Genomic DNA, 17,637 nt, shown 5'->3' with positions numbered 1-17,637 from the left:
TTTACATTCTTTTTTGTGGATTTATTAGCCCTAGTGCATACGAGGGGGGTGGGTGAAAGTCTCCAAGTCAACAAAGGCACTTATGGAGGGGTTATTTTATGTTGAAATACAGGGGTGGGGGTACACCGAATGTATCTTCATTATCATTACAATCGGTCGGGTTAAGTGGTGGGTCAATTGTGTATGTGGGGGTGGTGCTGGGGGTGGGGTGGATGTAACCTGAATGGTGGGGATGTTCCAACCGAAACCGAAAAGTAAGGGGGTGGGAAAATCTCGAAAAAGGGTGATTTCAGATGCTAGCAGCCCTTTGTGTACCCCCTGGTTGTAAGCCGCTCAAGGCTGCTGACCACCCGTGATCGTCAGGACAAACTTGTCCTGATATAGAAAATCGGTGATGAGGGGGGACGAGGGCTTTGAAATTTCAGATATTTTTCAAATCTGAAACTTCGAGGCTCCCGGAACATTTTCTTAAAGTTCAAAGTTTGCAAAGTTCCTTGGAATATTATTGGATCCTTGCAAAGCAGCAAGCAGCCTCTTGCTTGTTCGGTGCCCTTCCCCTTTCCCCTCCCCCCCCCCTCCCTCCTTCCCATCTGGACAAGTTCAAGCTTTCCTCTCCTCCCTTTTCTTCCCTATCCTCTCACCTCCTGTCTCACCGCTCTTTTGATTATAGACGCCCACGGTTCGTCAACTTTTCTCCTCACGCGCCTACTCAAAGTTTCTTTGGCCTCCGTCCTGCTTCGTGGTTGAATGCGTTTGAGCAGACCAGTTGCAGCATTTTCTGCACACTCATCCATTGCGCTCAAGAATTCGATAACTCCGAGCTACTACAGGAAATTCACCGAAACATCTGCAGGAAGTTTTTTGGGAATCCTACTGCTATCATCTCTTTCCAAGGTGCGAGATGGGTTCGGTGTGATGTATCGAATAGCAAGTTGACACTGTAAAACTCAACATTTGATCTCCTTCCTGGTTCTCTGCCGCAAATAATGGATATTGTTCCAGGGATCGGAGTGCAATAGTTTCCAAGAGAGCTGCCAAGGCAAGAGGGCCCTGTTCACCATGGCTGCAGACAAGCAAGGTTCAAAGCTGTCCCGACTGGAAGCTTTCAGCACTGATGTCATGCATCCCAGAAGTCCTGCCTAAAGTGGTTGCCTTTGATCTAGATGCTACCTTGTGGTACCCAGAGATGTATCAGGTGTGTTTTCTGGCAAGGGAAGGTTGGGGATGACTGGGATTCTCAGCTATGGGGAGGAGGATCTCCTTTCAAGAAGAACAACGACAAGACTCTGACCGATCGATCCGGAACACGATGCTATCTGATGGGCAACACTGCAGAGATCCTCCGAGAGATCAAAACAAGCCCGAGGTGGAAGGGAGCCAAGGTAGTGTGCTAACAAGGTTTATTCCGTATCTTGGTTGACGCGAGCGTTGGTCAGATAGCCTACTGCTCGTGCACTGACGAGCCCACATGGGCGGACGAATGCATGAGGCTCTTTGAGATTGGAGATGGAATGACCCTCGAATCCGTGAGTGAACATGTCAGTCGTTCCAAGATTTTTTGTGATGTCCGGCATGCCGACAGGTCGTCGACATCAAGGAAATCTTCAAATCCTCCAAGTCGACGCATTTCCGGAACATTCACAAGAAGACAGGGATCCCCTACGAAGACATGATCTTCTTTGGTCGGGCCTTGTTGACCCTCTGCGATCGCTCTCGGGAGGTTGACTGGAGCCCGCAGATAACGAGGCCCATAATTGCCACACCGTAGCGCCCTTGGGAGTCACTTGCATCCATACTCCGAGAGGTGCGTACCTCTGCTTCCCTTTAAGTTGGTACTGACCTGCTACTTAGGAATGACCGAAGAAGTTTGGAAGAACGGACTTCGTCAATTCGCTAAGAATAGGGGCAAGAAGTAGTGTCAACTTTGAATGCCATGCCTCTTTCGCGGTATTCACTTTCCCACTGACTTACCGTGATACTCGAGGCCCACGCCGTTTCAAGTACTTGTCACAGTAGTCAGTGTAGTGTACGGTCACCGGGGTGCGGCATCATGATGGCATCCGCACAGCCTTAGGGTTTAGTAAGTTAGGGTTTAGGCGGCAAGCCTAGTACGCCAGCTACTACCGTAGTACGGCCGGGCCTGCCACCGAGCCCGGGCTACTTGCCACCGGTCGGCCGCCCGACTGGCAGCCGCCGAGCCGGGCCCGACTGTGACTTGGCAAGGCGCGGCGGGCCTGAGGCTCACTGAGTCAACGGAAGTTACATTGCAGTTGTAGGATGGCCGGGTGCCGTGCCAGTGCACCACCGTCGTGACTGTGCCGGTCCCGCCGCAGCCGAGACTGTACGGTCTGGCGGCCTCCGATCCGGTGATGCGACGGCGGGCCCGCCCCCGTGACCTACAGTGTTTGAGGAGGGATGAGGGTCCCTCTATAACTTCAAAAGTGTTCTGTGGTACAGTCCTGCAGTAAAGAGATCGTATCTGGCAGTACCAGACAGAATAATCTCCGTACAATCTCGAGAAGTGAGTAATATAAAGACGAGGGGCCTGCAGGGTCTTGGTACCGTAGTTTGAGCCGATAGTTTAATAACATTCTGCAGGGGTAGGGTCTGAGCGGAGGTGGGTATTAGGGGGTGGAGGTACCAGTGTGTAGAAATATGAATATCAAAGATTCAATATTCATCGATTGTACTACTAATTAATTTCTGTCTACATGCGAGCCAGGGTCTTCTTCAACCCATTTAAGCAACAAATGGAGGGGTTACTGATTTTGTGAGGGGTGGGGTCAATCAGTGGGTGGGTGGCGAAATGGAGACGGAGACAGGGAGGCCGGCGTGGCAGGCGAGGAGAGGAGGAGGAGGAGGAGTAGGGGGAAGACAGCATACAGGATCAAGATCAGTACAAGGGCAGGGATGAGGTATAGCAGGTGAATGGTAGAATCCAAACGAAGTAGCGACTTGAGAAGGCTCGATGAAGCCAGTGGTGTAGGGTGGGAGGAACCAGAGCAAACGTCCGGCGCGCGGGCTCATGAGCACGGACAGATGCATGAGAGGATGCGTGTTGGTAGAGAAGAAGTGATAGATTTGCCGTTGAGGTGTTGACATCTTTGTGTTGGAGGAGGAGGATCGGGGGAAAGCTGCCGCGCGCAGTTTGTCCATGGCCCGCTGGTTTGCCGGCCTCTCGTTTTGTGGTCGAAGTATCCATATCATGATGAGAGCTTGGACACTTTAGGTCTAATGATACTAGACTAGCAAGACATGGATCATGCACAAATCTAAAGTGCTAAGATATGTTGCCAGCCAAAACATGATCCTTTCAGTGTGAATGTCTGCCCGTGAGTTGACCGAGGGTTTCAGATGGAGATCGATGCGCGAGACATTGAAAAGCAGTTGGACCTGGAGATGAAGAGGTGTGCAGCGTTTTTTGCCTCCTCCAAGACGCTCATTGTCTCCAGGTTGTTCAAGAACTTCGAGGAGGATGAGGAGAGGACGATGCGACTCGCTTCGGCCCTTGAGCATGAATCCACTGCAGCTTCGTTGCATTTCGCGCTTTTCCCCCGCAAGACGCGCGATGGTGGTTTGCAGCCGACCTGCAGAGAGCCAGTTGTGTCGATGATGGCGTTTGTTGTTGATCTTTTCTCGCCGCATGATGGCTCAATAGATCTAAGGATGTTCAGCGAGTGCTTCATGGACTCTGATTTCGTGAACGAGGATGTGGAGGAGGGGATAGTTGGTCTGTCGTATCAGTACAAGGATGAGAACGGAAGCAGCGTGTCCATCAGCCGTGGGAAAGTGAAGGATGCAAAGAGACAGTTCGCGCATCAAGTTCAGCTGAGATTGTCCATGCAATGCAACCCAAACATCAGTGTGAAAGTTTTTAAGACGGGGAGATTACAAATCGCGGGATGTAAGGATGAGGGAACATGTAACAAGATTGTGCGCCACGTGATAAATTCCTTGAACAACATATACGACCATGTGCCCGACGGCCCATCCGTCTTCGAGCGGTTTTTGCTTGTTTGGATGTTTGCTTGAAGGAGTAACGAAATTGTCTCAGGCACGTTTGCGAGCCTAGCGGCCAGCACGTTGCAGTCCATGGACCGATTAAATTCTCGGAAGTTCTAGCACCTGAGACTGTCAACATCAACTGCACGTTTGATGCTGGGTACTCGTTTGTTGGCTACACTCTAGATCCAATCTTGTTGAGGTGAGAGCAGATCTTTCCATGATGAAATGATTCTCACTCTCCTGTTTTGGTTCTTTGTTTTTAGAGATGTTGTTTCACGGCCGGAATACTCGCATTGTGTAAAAAGTGTAGAATACACGCCGGAGAAGAGGTCAACGATGACGGGAGGGTGTGGTGAGTTGACGATGAACAGGTATGCTGGAGTTAAGATCCTCTTCAAGCCTCCTCAGATCGCTTCTGTTTCCGACGCTACGAATGTGAAGAGAGAAGTCTTTATCGGTGAGATGAGTTCTTGTTGTCTTTGCCCCGCCCGTTTCCCATTCATCTTCTCTCTTTTCTTGCGAATTTCGCAATGCTCATCCTTTTGCCTGCTTTTCTATGATTTGAGAATGCAAGGATACTTTGGATACTCCTGGTCCTCCACACTTCCTCTTGCTTTTGTTGTGACAAGTCTCCCCTTCCTCCCTTACGGTCTCGCAGGCATCTTCCCCTCTTCCAAGACAGTCATCACAGGAGCAGTGAACTGGGCAGGTGTGAGGTAACGCGGGGAGATGCTGAGAAGGTGAACGATGTCGCAGAGGTGGACGATGCATACGACTTCGCTTCCAGACTCCTCCTACAGGTTCAGTCCCTTGCCACTGCTGCTCCAACTCACTGCCGTCACAGAACTTTGAGGAGGTTAGGAAGCCGGCGGAGGGAGGGATGTCCGCAAGGCGAAGGCAGGGGCGTGACAAGTGAAGGGCGTGTTTTTTTGTGTATAATTTGAATAATCAACATGAGTGAGATGAGGGATTGATTCGAAAAATCAAAAGAAACGAAACGAGACGAGCTTGACGTACGGTGTTGGAGGCAGAGTTGGGATTCTGACGTGAGGCGATCGCCACGCACATAGAGAGTCGAATGACGCTGAAAAGAATAATGTGGGCACGAACTTCAGTTGTCTCCGTCGTCAGCATCTTGTCCCCCCATGGGAGGCAGACGTCCCTCCTGTCATGACAGCACGAGTTGAGAAATGATCGAGAGGAAGGATTCGAAAGTTGAGCAAGTGAGAGGGAAGGAGGAGGAGACATGTGGAGCAAGAAACGGAGAGAGCGTGCAAGGAGGAGCAAGAAGGTCTGCTATTCTCAGTGTTACCTTGAACTTCTTGATCATCTTCCTCATAGACTTGGCCGAGGGCTTCATCCTTCATGTCTCAGGTCAGCGCTTGCGCTAGGGAGGCTGGTGGATACCTCCTCCTCCCTCCTCCCTCCTCCTCTCGTTTCTCCTTGTACGGCATCAAGAACTTCTTCTCCTGCACAACAAGGTAAAAAGCCTGACGCTCCTCCTCGTCCTCATCCTCGTCGTTGAGCATGGCAGACCTGCGGTTGAGTGACGTGGATGACGGCGATTGGGACATCCGCAACTGTCAGCCCGAAGGCTCGGAGGGCATCCTGGAGGCCATGGTGAGAAGGAAGAGGAGAGAAGACTGGGAGGCTGGGAGACTGAGGGGAAGGACAGAAAGGAAAAGACGGATAGAGGAAAGAGGTGTCGGTAACAGTGAGAAGCAGGAAGGGCTGAAGGAGTGGGGAGGGAGGGGGAGGGAGGGAGAGAGGAGGATGAATATGCAGAGGAGGACAAAGATGACCGAAGTCTTGGAGGGGTTGGCGATGACGAATCGAAGCTCCTGCTCGTGCTCCTTGGAGAGAGGCTTGAGCCACTCCAACACTTTTTCCTCCTGGATCCTCGGGGCTCAGCAGCTCAGAGACAGCATACGAAGCTCGACCTGATAAGTGAACACGAGAACCTGCGTAGAGGTCAGCCAGAAGGTGCGGAGGAGGTGAGAGGGAGGAGGTGAAGAGGGGGGGGGAACTGGTATGAGATGGAAGGGTTCAGAATTGTGACGAGGAAGCTAGTGAAGGCGGCAGTGACCAGGGGTGTGGTAATGGAACAGTGCGAGCACGGCAAGGAAGGAAGAAGAGCGGGGAAGGGAATTTCCAGGAGAATCAAGTTTGCTGAGGGAGAGAGCAAGGGAGGGAAGGAATACCTTAGGCCGGGGTTCGAAGAAGAGCGCTCGGACCATGTTTCCCTGCTCGATGGGCAGTAAGGAGTAGAATGATGGAGCTGGAAGAGAAGAAGGGGAGAGGCAACACGATGGGGGGGGGGAGGGGAGAGGGGAAGCAGGAGGAGGAGGAGGAGAAGAAGAAGAAGCAGGAGGAGGAGAGGAAGGAGGAGACCTGGAGGTTCAGTCGGCAGAGGTTGCCGAAGATCGTGTGCCATGGCCATGTAATGCTGTACAGGTTTCCTGGCTCCCTCCTCCGAGGGAGCGTGTAGAAAATCATCTCCCCTCCCGGAATCTCCACCTAGCCATTACACTTCATCCTACCCTGCTAGCTCAACAGTGCACAGAGCTCTACCTCATGCTTGCTCACGAGCTCGGGGCTCTCGGGGATCTGCGGCAAAGGTCAGCAGCTGCATCCCCGTCCCCCTCCCCCGCCCTGCTCCTGTTTCTCCTCCTGCTCCTGATCCTTGCTCCCCCCGCTCCTCCTCCCCCAAGCGCCCCCCCCCCCTTCTTTTTCTTCCTCCTCAAGCAGCAGGAGCAGCAGCAGTTCGCAGTCCCTTTCCCCTCACCTCATCTCTTCACTGGATCCGCCTTAGACTTGTGCTGCTTGTAGACGAGCGACAGGGAAGAGCTCGCGGACTCCCTCCTTGTCAAACAACCCCAGCTGCTTCACCAGCTTCGTCCCCACCTGCATCCCCTGGACTTAACCCCCCGATCCTCTCATGCTCCCTCCCCTCCCCCTTCCCCTCCCCCTTCCCCTTCCCCATCCCCACTCCACTTCCCCCTTGCTTCTTCCCTTCTTCACCTTTCCTGTTCTCTCTTCCTCACCGTGTTGCAGTTTGGCCCCAGAGGCTTCGTGCCCCACCAGTTCACCAGGAACGTGATCCTCTCTCCTCCCCTCCCCCGCAGCTGCACCGCGCTCTCACCGTTCTCAGGGGCGAGCTCTGCGGGGACTCCGTGCTGGAGGTTCCCCCTGAAGATGAGGTGCCTGTTCTCCCTGGGGTAGGAGAGGAAGCCCTCCCGAGGTGAGATGGGGACCTGCGCGTTGCCGTCGGGCGTCGTCTGGTTGAAGATCACCGTAGGCGCCCCTTCCCCTCGCAGGTAGGTCACAGTCGAGACCTCGGGGAACTTCATTGTGCTCTTGAGCGACGCCATGGCCTCGTCCTTGTCATGGTGGAAGCCGATGTCCTCCTTCAACGACCTCTTCTGCACCCACCACTCTCCTCCTGTCACCCGCGGGTGCCTCGACGATCCGATGTCGTTCTTGTACAGCATGATGATCGCTGCTTCGATCGCGAACCGCGGTTTCAGGAAGTCGCCATGCTCGTTGAACAGAGGCCTCCAGAAGGTGCCGCCCTTACCATGCATGTATCCTCCTCCTGCAGCCTTTGCTCGCTCATCCTTCTCGTACTTCTCGAACACGAGGGCCTCGTTGACCACCCGATCGAAAAGTTCTTGCGGGAAGACGTCGTCGAAGCCTCTTGCCAGCGTCTCGTTCAGTCCCGCCGAGTTCCAGGTGCTCGAATGGTCTTCGATGATCGCCGCGCCACGGACATGGCAAGAAACCAAGGAGGCAGCAAAAGAGCGTCGCCAGCCCTACGGGAAATTCGAAGTCAGATCAACTACCTGTCTGAACCATGTCCCTTATTCCTAACTTGCCCGCATACGACATGTCTAGTCCTCTTGTCTGACCTATCGAGGTCTCTACAGCTCTCTCCGTCGTCTGATTACTACAAAGTTCTCCGATATATCCCAAGCTATTGCACGTTCTGAACTCCTTCCGAAGTCCGACGAAGTCAACGCCTTTCATGCTGCTCACCATGCTCTTGGTATCCCAGGTCCCTCCTCATATACCTATCTCCTCCAGTTCCTCCACCCCTAATTTCGTCCTGGCTGCCTCTGCTTCCTCCTCCTCCTCCTCCTCCTCCTCCTCCTTCCTCCTCCTCGGCCTCACCTCGCATGGCCATGGGCCAAATTCTCTTTCCTGTGAACTCTTGAGTTTAAAGTTTTCTATTTAAACAGAAAGTTTCAACAAGAGAAACAGAATTTCAAAACTTGGAAGTTTGCAGTAGAGTCCTCATAGCCCTGTTGTTCAATGGAGCAGGTGGGTACCTCGGTGGGTACCCCTACGGCTAGTCAGGGTGGGTATACATGTTCAATGATTATTGAGGGTGGGGGTGGTCAACGCCCTGTGAATCAGTACTAAAAATGTCAGGGCGTAGCGTTTGAAATGTTCGATTTTAGGGGGTGGGGGTGCTATGAGTATGGGTGGACCCCACCCTCAAAAAATTCGGGTGGGGGGCGACTTGCAGTGGGTGTGGGTAACCAAAGTCTCATGAAGGCACCCGTTATATTCTGGGTCAAAACAATCTATTTGAGGTGGTGGGGTAGGATCTTGGATGGTACTGGTACTGGGGGGTATCAACCGGTGGTGGGGTAGGAATTAGATTACTATTTCGGGGAGAGAAAGTTTAGTTCAAACAAAACAAAAATGGACTCTGGGGATGAGGGGCAGGGACAAGTACAAACCTGGGTGGATTACTTGTGTATTTTCTTAAGTGGAGTACTAAGTAAAAACAATATGTGTACATGAAGAGGATGAGAGAGAGGGTTGCAACGTGCAGGATGTTTGTCCCGGGTGGGACTAGGCGGAGATGAGGGCAGGTTCGAAAGGCGTCACGGTGATGTCATCGGCCCCCGTGGAGGAGGAGGAGGAGGGAGGAGGAGGAGGAGGAGGAGGAGGGCGTGAGCTAGGGATAGGTAGGTCGATGATGAGGACAGAGCTGCCTCGAAGGTGCTGGGAGCAAGAGAAGGAGAAGGAGGAAGTGAAAACTCGAGGGATTCGTGATGATAGGGAGGTTCGTAGGTAGTGTGATCTGTACTTTTGGGTGGGGTGACAGGGCAGAGAGGGAATTCGGGAAGACAAGCAGACGGGGGCCTTGGTTTACTTGAACCATCGTTGAGGATATCGATGAGACGCAGAAGGGAATGGGATTGTGGGTGTGCATGGTGAAAGTTGTTGGGACTGGACCGATCTGTGGCCATGCACTGGATCCCCCTCCAGCATCCTTCTCAGATGCTATCTTGGCGATTGTATGAAATATCTCCCTGAAGGGTGCTCCTTTTGCAGAGAACCCCCTTCGTGCATCGTCAAGTTAAACATGCCAACGTGCCGAGAGCAGCTCGCGAAAGTCACAAAGATCGTTGCCGACACAGGCGATCTGGACAGGTTGCCATGGCTGCTGCCCTCTCCCTGGCGTCTCACGGGGTTTGCAGCATCCGCAGCCTGCAGCCTGAGGACGCGACGACGAACCCTTCGCTCATCTTGGCAGCGGTGAGATGCTGGGAGGGAGGAGGGCGAGGAGTGACCTGAAGCAGGTAAGCGACCCCAAGTACAGCGCGCTGGTGGAGGCAGCGATCAAGAGCGCTAAGGGAGCTACTGTGGAGGAGAAGGTCTGTGAGGGAGTCTTGCTCCCCGTGCCTCCTCCTCTCCTGAACTTCCGAAGGTTTCGGATGCTACAGACAGGTTGGCTGTTGCCTTCGGCACGGAGATCACCAAGATTGTTCCGGGCTACGTGAGCACGGAGGTGGACGCTCGTCTCTCCTTCGACGTCCAGGGGACCATTGCCAAAGCCCACAAGACTATCGCTCTGTAAGTTGGGAGAGGAGGATGGAGGCTGGCTCCTTAGCCTTAGAGGTTTGGGGTGTTTCAGATCGAAAGGGGAGGAAGAGGAAGAGGACGAGGACGTGGACGAGGACGTGGACGAGGAGGTTGTCGGATATTTTGTAACATGAGGTGATGCAGTTACGCCGAGAAGGGGGTGCCCAAGGAGAGGATTCTGATCAAAATCGCATCGACGTGGGAGGGGATTCAGGTGGGGGCCGTGTGATCCAGTCCTCAGTGTTGCAAGACTGACGTGGCATTGCGGAACAGGCGGCTCAGATCTTGGAGCAGCAGGGAGTCAAGTGCAACATGACGCTCCTCTTCAACTTCTATCAGGTGCGACAGCGAGCAGAGGAGTGGGGGTTTTGGGGGAAGGGGGGGGGGGCGGAGGGGAATGGGGAAGGTCATGTGGTTGAGGAGGGGAGGTTGGGGTGGAGCGCAGGAGATTCCCGGGACAGGACACATATACTGAGACGTTTCATCAGGCCGTTGCGTGTGCACAGGCCAAGGCAACTTTGATCTCTCCGTTTGTGGGTCGCATCCTCGATTGGTAAAGTTGGAGCATGTGAAGCCTGCGCGATGACGTCAGGTCAGGTACAAGGCCAATGAGAAGAAGGAATATTCGCACGATGAAGATCCCGGGGTAATAGGGGAGATTGCGCTGGGTGGTTGAGAGACAATGATTGGAGGGAGGAATTGTTTTTGATTTGCTTCCTTGCGCGATGAGTTGAAAGCAATTGTGATGATGTCTGCTGATGTGAGAGTTGTCAGGTCCTGTCGGTCAAGAAGATTTTCAACTATTACAAGAAGTTCGGGCATGAGACTATAGTCATGGGAGCTTCCTTCCGCAGCGTGGGAGAGGTGAGATTAGGATGAGGGTCAGGATCCGAAGGACGGAAGCAAGGAGGAGGACGAGGAAGAGGAGGAGGTGGTGGTGGTGGTTCTAAACTTGCTGTCCACAGGTCCTAGCGCTAACAGGATGTGATAGATTAACGATCAGCCCTGCGCTGCTTCAAGAGATGGACAAGATGAACGATGAGGTGGGGATGGAGGAAGGGAGGAGCCAAGACAGTGACGGAAAGGGCGGGCAGTGACAGGATCTGACCTGCTTGCCCAGGTCCCTGTGAAGCTGCAGAGCTCTACGGCAACAAGTATGGACATGCAGCAAGTGTTTGTCGATGAGAAGAAATTCCGCTGGGAGATGAACCAGGTTCGTCTGCTCCTCTGCCACGCTCCTCTCCCCTCCTCCCTGCTCTCCATGCTCCATCGCTAGCTCAACTTCTTCGCTCCCCGCTGACTGCCCGTGTCTTACAGGATGCGATGGCTACCGAGAAGCTTGCGGAGGGAGTGAGGAAGTTTGCAGCAGGTACGGCAGTATGTTCTCCTTCACTTGTCAATCCTGATTCTCTGTAGACATCAACAAGCTGGAGGCGATCATTCGTGAGAAAATGGGCAAGTGAAGGAGTAGCAACTGAGTTAATAAGGAATGTCAAACTTCTCTACATGTCTCCTGCGCGCACAAGAAGATTTTTCTTCCTCCTCCATCTCCCTTCTTCATCTTTCCTCCATCTTTCCTCATTCTTACTCCTCCATCTTGTCATCAGAAGCGGATCCATCCTCCCAGAAGCGCGATCCATGCAGCGAGAAATGGCAGGGCAATGAGCCCCGTCCTCGTCTTAGTCTCCGCGTCAACTTTCCAGAAGAAGAGGAAGGGCACGAGCACGAGAGAATGGCCTGCAGTGTAGATCGCTGTGTACAAGACGCGCTTGTCCTCCACAGCAGCCGATGTCAGTAGCGTCGCAACAGCCGGTCCAACATCTTGCAAGTGGGAGGGCGAGAGGGCGCGCTGGGTCCAGGCTCTGCGAGACAGAGGAGAAGGAGGAGAAGGAGATGCTGGGGAGAGGGGGAGGAAGGCCTCGGTGCTCGACACGCACAGCAGCAGGAGGAGGAGGGGGTGCATGAAAATAAACCGGGAACCGGATCCTGAGGCAGGGGGGTCTACCAAAGTAAACAGGAGAGGCGGCGATGGCGGGGGCGCGAGAGACGGAGCTGTCGCTGCTGCACAGGAGGAGAGAGGAGGAGCTGAGAAGCATGAGCGAGGCGATCATGCTGCGCAGGTATGCCGCGTCTTCCTTCCTGCCTTTCGTGCGGGGGACGAGGCCGAACGTGCTAGCAGGCGGGTAGGGAGCTTACACCAGCATCTGAGAGACGTCAAGGCGGACCTGGCGCGGGTGCAACGAGAGAACCTGGTGCTTCGAAGCATCGTCAGGGTGAAGCATATCTGTCTCGATGAAGCTCACGGAGCAGGCAGGACGGCATGCTGCTGAGCTCAACTGAGGTGGAGCAACTGAGGTTTCGGCTGCATTGCCATGAGGTAGGTTCTTGCTCCCCTCCTCCCTTGCGTTGAGCCGTCCAGTCCCCTGCTCCTTGCTCGAACAACCATCGCTTCCTCTCCTCGTCCTCACCACCTTGTGTCAGTGCAGGGAGGTAGGATACTCGGCAGGCGCGTGGGAGGACTTGTCAGGTGAGGGTCGAGGGTGCAAACATTGCTAACCCTCTCCCAGAGCCCCCGCACAAGTCGCTGCTGCCTGACGAGCTCGAGATGTGGGAGCAGCCGAGGCGATCATGGCACGAGGAGGGGGCGGGCGGGGTCGTTGCGTACTTGCTGAGCCGGAGCTGGGCTCTGCTGGGGGAGGTGCAGGGGATGCTGGAGGAGGCACACTGGGAGGAGGACGAAGACCTTGGATCGATCTCGACCATCTCTCAAGTTTCTTCTTGTGCATGACGAACAGGACTTGGCTGTCATGGGCCTTCAACCATCGTCTTCGTGCCTGCACACTGCTTCTTCCTTCCCACCTCGGCGGCTTCACCTCTGGACGTCTGCTGGACATGCACGGCAGACGGCTGCAGCACAACGAGGAGGGATCAAACAAGAAGCAGGAGGGGCGTTCATCTCCTCCTGTTCTCAGACGTCGAGCCCGATCACCCTGCCGCGGGGAGGTGAGCCAAGGGATCTGGATCTTGCTGCATGGCGGAAGGAGAGGGATAGAGAGGGGGACACTGCCAGTGATATGAAAGGAGTGGAGGGAGATCAGGAGAGGGAGGGAGGGAGGGAGGGAGGGAGGGAGGGAGGGAGAGATTCGAAGGATAGGGAGGTGTAGAGATTGAAGGGATGAATGAAGATGGGGGAAAGTTTGACATGTCTGGCAACTTGCGGCACAACCTCAACTCTCCTCCCCTGGTCCGATCGGATTGGAGAACGACTGCAAGCTATGAGATGTGAGAGGAGGAGTTTCCGGGTATCTGAGGAAGAGGAGAGGAGAGGTATCCTTTCGAGGATTTCTCAAGGGCCGCCCCAACTTCAATACTGTCAGTATTCAGTGCCACTTCGGAAGACCCCTGCCAAGAGCCGGGAGTGACCCCGGCGAGGCTGACTGTCTGCATGCCATCAGTCATTGGGCTGCTCATCTGCAAGAACCTGATTGGAGGCCGGGTAGCAGCAGCGAAGGAGAGTTGCCGTAAAGAGCGAGTACCTGGCATTGAACGGTACTACCATACTCTACCGTACTGATAATGGGCCCGGGGGCCTCGCCGATCGTGACCGTACTATAACTGTGACTACAACTCTGGAACATCGGAACTTTCTATCTTTAAAAGTAAAGTTGAGACTTTCGGGAATAATCAAACTTCAAACTTTTGCCGCAAACTTTCTGCTTGGTGGGCGCCATGCGCCGCCGCCGGCTCCTCCTCCTCCCCCTCCTCCTCCTCCCCCTCCTCCTCCTCGTAATGGTTGATGGAGGAGCGCTAGGAAGCTTGGAGGAGGAGGGAGATGAACTTCATGGAGGGAAGGCAGGGGCGCAGGAGGAGGAGGAGGAGGAGGTCGAGTTACTCTTTCCGTCCAATCATAGCGTCCTGTGCTCCTCCAAGGCCATCTTCATAGGTGAGGGATCCTTCCATGGCTCCTGTCTTATGACCTCCTCCCTCCTCTGACTGTCATGGAACAGCGATGAGGCCATTGTATGGTGTACCAAGAGAAGTCCATACCATGGCATCAGCGAAAGTTCTGGTGATCTCAGGAGGTGGAGCGCCGAAAGAGATCGAGTACGGGACCATGATGCTCTCCTTGACCCTCAACCACGATCTTGTTTGGGTAGCGCAGACTAGTGCTCTCCCGCCGGGCAGCTACAAGTGGTTGATCGAGCTTCACTCGGATGAGCTCGCTGGTCCACACCGTAAGATCAGGTACCATTGATTACCATATGCTGCCTCTGCATGCCATGGCGGATTTTTCATGGTTGCTGCTTACTATCAGCCCTCAGACAGGTGATGTTGTACCTCGACATCAGGGCCAACGACGGTCATTGCATACGAACCCTGCCCGACATCGACTTCGAGAGGGCCCACAAACCTTTGGGTCCTCAAGTTTTCTTCGACTTTCCCCCAAACCTGCACGTGTTCGAGGAGGAGGAGGATGTGTGGGTGGGATACAGGATAGAAGATCTTGCGGGAGACATCTCGGGCCGCGTCCTGCTCAACGGGCAGCATGTCATTGACATCTGGAATGCTAAAGGAAGCATTTCGATGAATACGGTGGAGCTTGAAAGAGGAGTAGTGTACAACTTCACCATCGTCATAGTCAATGAGCGAGCAGAGCATACCACTGCTGCTTCGCTCCTCTTCATGGCAAACAAGGAAAACAAGATCACGAAACCATGCTTTCAAGATCCGACACAGTGCGTGATGGTCGATGATCTCGAGGTGGAGGAGGAGGAGGGCCTGGGGGAGGATAGCACCAAAGAGGGTAAAGCTGACTTCTTCGGCCTTGACCTCTTCCTCAACCTTCACCTGATGCCTCTGAGGAGGAGGAGGAGCATTTCAATGCACCAGTCTTCCGACTCGGGATTGCCGAGGATGCCCGATTTCAGTCACTTCCTCCGAGCGGAGCGCATGGAGCTGGTGCTGTTCGATGACTTCGGGCCAGGGCTCATCACCCGCATTTTCATTCCCCTCCTCGATGCTCCCAACGGCTCAGGGCCGAGCTGGAGGGTGAGGATGAGAGTTGACGGGGAGACATACCTGGATGAGACGTTCGAGACCCTCACCTCCCTCAGCCTTCCCCCTTTCTCGCACCCCCTGGCTGGCTACGGCGACCCTTCCCTCGGGTTCCTTTCCATGGTTCCCATCCTCTTCCGCCATCGATGCACAGTGTCGCTCGCTGTTCCTCCTCCCTACGATGCTCAGCAAATCTTTCAAGACTCCGTCCGCTGCCTCGAGGAAGAAACCATCTGCTCTACTAAGGTGAAGTTGTATGAAAGGAGGCTCGATAACGCTCCGTCCCTCGCTTCTCTGCCCCTTCCTTTTCTGGTGTTCTGGCTCTGTCTTACTCTCTCCTCTCGCAGATCTACTGGGATGTAGACTATCGCCGCTTCGGGCTCACCAAGGAGGAGGAGGAGGATATGCCGATCAATGTTGCCGTGAGGGAGGCCGTGAAGCACAGGAAGGCCCTCGTCGACTCGCTCCGCCTCCTCTCTCACGTCGGTGCCGTACATCTGCCATTCCCCTCCATCGTCGTCAACTCCTCGACCTCGTTCGTCGATGATGATCGCAAACTGCCCGCTGCCTCCTCGTCGGTCTTGTGGGCAGAGAGGGGAAAGGGATGCATTCTATCGATCCAGATCGACCTCAAGGATGTAGAGGATCCTTGGAACCTCCTCCTCCAGATTGTCTTCGACGATGAAGCTGAGCCGCAAGTACAGGCTCCGCTTCCTGCCTTCTTCCTCTGGACGAGAAGGTCGCAGCTGGAGCAAAATCATCGCGCGCGCTCCCTTTTCGTTGGCCATGAGGATCGCCTGGGCTACAGTCACTTTCCAATGCCCTTTTTTAGCTCCGCAGAGATCAGAATCGTCTGCAGCAACAACGAAAGCAGCAGCAGCAGCAGCAGCAGCAGCAGCAGCAGCAGCAGCAGCAAAGAGCTAAACCTCAGCGTCGGTCTTCGGGTTCAGTTTGTCAAGGACCCGCCTTGGCTCTCCGCGCTCGCTCCCAACCTTGTCGGCACATTCCACACGTGCTACAAAGAGCCTTCAGCCACGCAGAGGGGAACCGATTTTCAGCTCCTCCGCCGCCGGGGATCGTGGGGACATGTAGTCGGGGTATCGCAGGAGATCACGAGTCGAGTAGGAAGAGCAGGAGAGAGTTTCTACGAGGGTGACTACCGCTTCTGGATGGATTGTATGGTGAGCTGACTCATACTCCTCATTCTCGTCCTCGTCCTCGTCCTCGTCCTCGTCCTCGTCCTCGTCCTCGTCCTCGTCCTCTTCCTCTTCCTCGTCCTCCTCCTCCTCCTCCTCCTCGTCCTCGTCCTCGTCTTCCTCAACTCACTCTCCATCCCCACTTCGTGCTCCCCCGCTAAGCATCGTGTTCCCCATTCCTAAAGTCCTACTTCCTCCCCACCTGCTCTGCTCTCTTCCCTTCCTCTTCGTGTTCACTCCCATCATGACAGGTGAGCGAGAGCATCCACGAGACAGGGACGGAGGACTTCTTCAACGCGGCTCACGGCTACATCGCCCTCGCCAACTTCTCTCTGCCCCTTCACGGCGCGCCTTACATTCGCCATCCCCACATGGCTCCTCCTGACAGCGACGAAGGGCATGTTTGGCACACTTATCGTCTCATGCTCGCAGACGCCATCACCTTCAACCATCAGCTCGTCGCTAGCTTGGAGCACGGGAGCGTGCAGAACAGCTTGAATGCACAGGAGAGCAACCAGGCAGAGGGTTGGTACGGGAGCTTGACGTACTTTTACGTAGGAAGAAATGAGAAGAGGGTGGCAGAGGCTGAGAAAAAGGGGAGGTTTGAGCTTTGGACGTCAGAGCAGCAGGAGCAGGAGCATCAGCAGGAGCAGGAGCAGGTCTCTTGCGATCGTTTCCTCCTTGATCGTTTGCATTGTGGGAATGCCGCTTCACGTGCGGAGCACGAGTATCATGTGGAACTTCTCAACGTCTCCACCATTCGCGTTCAGATGACGATGATGAAAGAGAGCCAGCAGCAGCAGCAGCAGCAGCAGGAGGCCATTGAGCTGAAGGAGGATGTGAGGAAGAAGCTGGGCGACGCTGACTCAAACGGCAGCTGGACGTGGGGCAGCTGGAGCATACGGAGGGAGACGAGGAGGATGGAACTTGAACTTCCTCGCAGATCTCCCTGGGCCTTCGGGGACGATCTGGTGGAGAACTTCGTCTTCCAGATCTCCGAAGAGGAGGAGAGAAAGTCTCTTGTCCAGCGCCTCTGCCACCAGCCCACTCAGCTTGTCCTCAAAGGGCCTTTTGTCATCGAGTTTCACTTAGGTAATGTTTTTCCTCCCCATCCTATTCTCCGCCTTTTCGTCTCCCTCTCCCATACCCCAATCCTCCCTCCTGTCCTGCTCATCTCCATCTTGTCTGAATCTTTCGTTCTCATCCGCTTCCTCCCCCCACTGCCTCCTTCCCCTCATACCTTGCAGATGCTCCAGATGTTCTCAACGGAGACTTCCTAGTATTAAGACGAACCTTCGATTACCGGGAGGAGGATCAGGTATGACTCCACATGGCTCCCTCCTCCATCCTGTATGAAATGAGCGCTGAGCCTCCAAAACACCTCTCCCCCTCCCTTACCCCACTCTCCCTCTCCCTCTCCCTCTCTCTCTGTCTCTCCCTCTCCCTCTCCCTCTCCCTCTCCCTCTCCCTCTCCCTCTCCCTCTCCTTCTCCTTCCTTCTGTCC

The 17,637-nt window shown here is 54.5% G+C and overlaps 6 protein-coding genes across 6 annotated transcripts in view; 5 read left to right on the top strand and 1 right to left on the bottom strand.

The window, feature by feature from the left end:
- Positions 1–1,059: 1,059 nt before the first annotated feature.
- On the top strand, positions 1,060–1,916 carry GUITHDRAFT_143640 (hypothetical protein; the record flags this gene model as incomplete). Its single annotated transcript, XM_005826155.1, has 7 exons — positions 1,060–1,078; positions 1,131–1,195; positions 1,242–1,382; positions 1,437–1,526; positions 1,583–1,682; positions 1,739–1,804; positions 1,852–1,916. 7 exons carry the CDS (start codon positions 1,060–1,062, stop codon positions 1,914–1,916), a joined length of 546 nt encoding a protein of 181 aa, XP_005826212.1.
- Positions 1,917–3,354: 1,438 nt separating this feature from the next.
- On the top strand, positions 3,355–4,921 carry GUITHDRAFT_114666 (hypothetical protein; the record flags this gene model as incomplete). The annotated part of the gene is made up of 7 exons (XM_005826154.1): positions 3,355–4,004; positions 4,055–4,204; positions 4,269–4,334; positions 4,377–4,462; positions 4,664–4,714; positions 4,762–4,805; positions 4,850–4,921. The coding sequence occupies 7 exons, from the start codon at positions 3,355–3,357 to the stop codon at positions 4,919–4,921; spliced, it is 1,119 nt and encodes a 372-aa protein (XP_005826211.1).
- Positions 4,922–5,116: 195 nt separating this feature from the next.
- Positions 5,117–7,893, bottom strand: GUITHDRAFT_143638 (hypothetical protein; the record flags this gene model as incomplete). The annotated part of the gene is made up of 12 exons (XM_005826153.1): positions 5,117–5,170; positions 5,318–5,366; positions 5,413–5,474; positions 5,542–5,613; positions 5,808–5,897; positions 5,946–5,966; positions 6,207–6,248; positions 6,397–6,522; positions 6,577–6,612; positions 6,820–6,909; positions 7,050–7,817; positions 7,858–7,893. 12 exons carry the CDS (start codon positions 7,891–7,893, stop codon positions 5,117–5,119), a joined length of 1,446 nt encoding a protein of 481 aa, XP_005826210.1.
- A 1,489-nt stretch (positions 7,894–9,382) lies between these two features.
- Positions 9,383–11,345, top strand: GUITHDRAFT_114664 (hypothetical protein; the record flags this gene model as incomplete). The annotated part of the gene is made up of 13 exons (XM_005826152.1): positions 9,383–9,450; positions 9,498–9,555; positions 9,600–9,674; positions 9,728–9,873; positions 10,027–10,096; positions 10,156–10,221; positions 10,371–10,435; positions 10,480–10,528; positions 10,657–10,746; positions 10,848–10,925; positions 11,003–11,095; positions 11,200–11,251; positions 11,299–11,345. 13 exons carry the CDS (start codon positions 9,383–9,385, stop codon positions 11,343–11,345), a joined length of 957 nt encoding a protein of 318 aa, XP_005826209.1.
- Positions 11,346–11,910: 565 nt separating this feature from the next.
- GUITHDRAFT_114663 (hypothetical protein) lies at positions 11,911–12,670 on the top strand (the record flags this gene model as incomplete). Its single annotated transcript, XM_005826151.1, has 5 exons — positions 11,911–12,051; positions 12,102–12,155; positions 12,197–12,259; positions 12,364–12,409; positions 12,450–12,670. The coding sequence occupies 5 exons, from the start codon at positions 11,911–11,913 to the stop codon at positions 12,668–12,670; spliced, it is 525 nt and encodes a 174-aa protein (XP_005826208.1).
- A 1,221-nt stretch (positions 12,671–13,891) lies between these two features.
- Positions 13,892–17,637, top strand: part of GUITHDRAFT_114662 (hypothetical protein) — a gene marked incomplete at both ends in the record, with an annotated part of 4,173 nt that continues 427 nt past the window's right edge. The window contains 5 exons of the mRNA XM_005826150.1: positions 13,892–14,127; positions 14,205–15,183; positions 15,285–16,118; positions 16,385–17,225; positions 17,381–17,451. Coding sequence (XP_005826207.1) covers positions 13,892–14,127; positions 14,205–15,183; positions 15,285–16,118; positions 16,385–17,225; positions 17,381–17,451 — 2,961 coding nt within the window. The remainder of the gene's footprint in view (positions 14,128–14,204; positions 15,184–15,284; positions 16,119–16,384; positions 17,226–17,380; positions 17,452–17,637) is intronic.

Source organism: Guillardia theta (genome assembly GCF_000315625.1).
Source record: "Guillardia theta CCMP2712 unplaced genomic scaffold GUITHscaffold_77, whole genome shotgun sequence".
Lineage (NCBI taxonomy): Eukaryota > Cryptophyceae > Pyrenomonadales > Geminigeraceae > Guillardia > Guillardia theta.
Note: the sequence above shows the minus strand (reverse complement) of the source record. Positions and strands in the feature narration are given on the sequence as shown.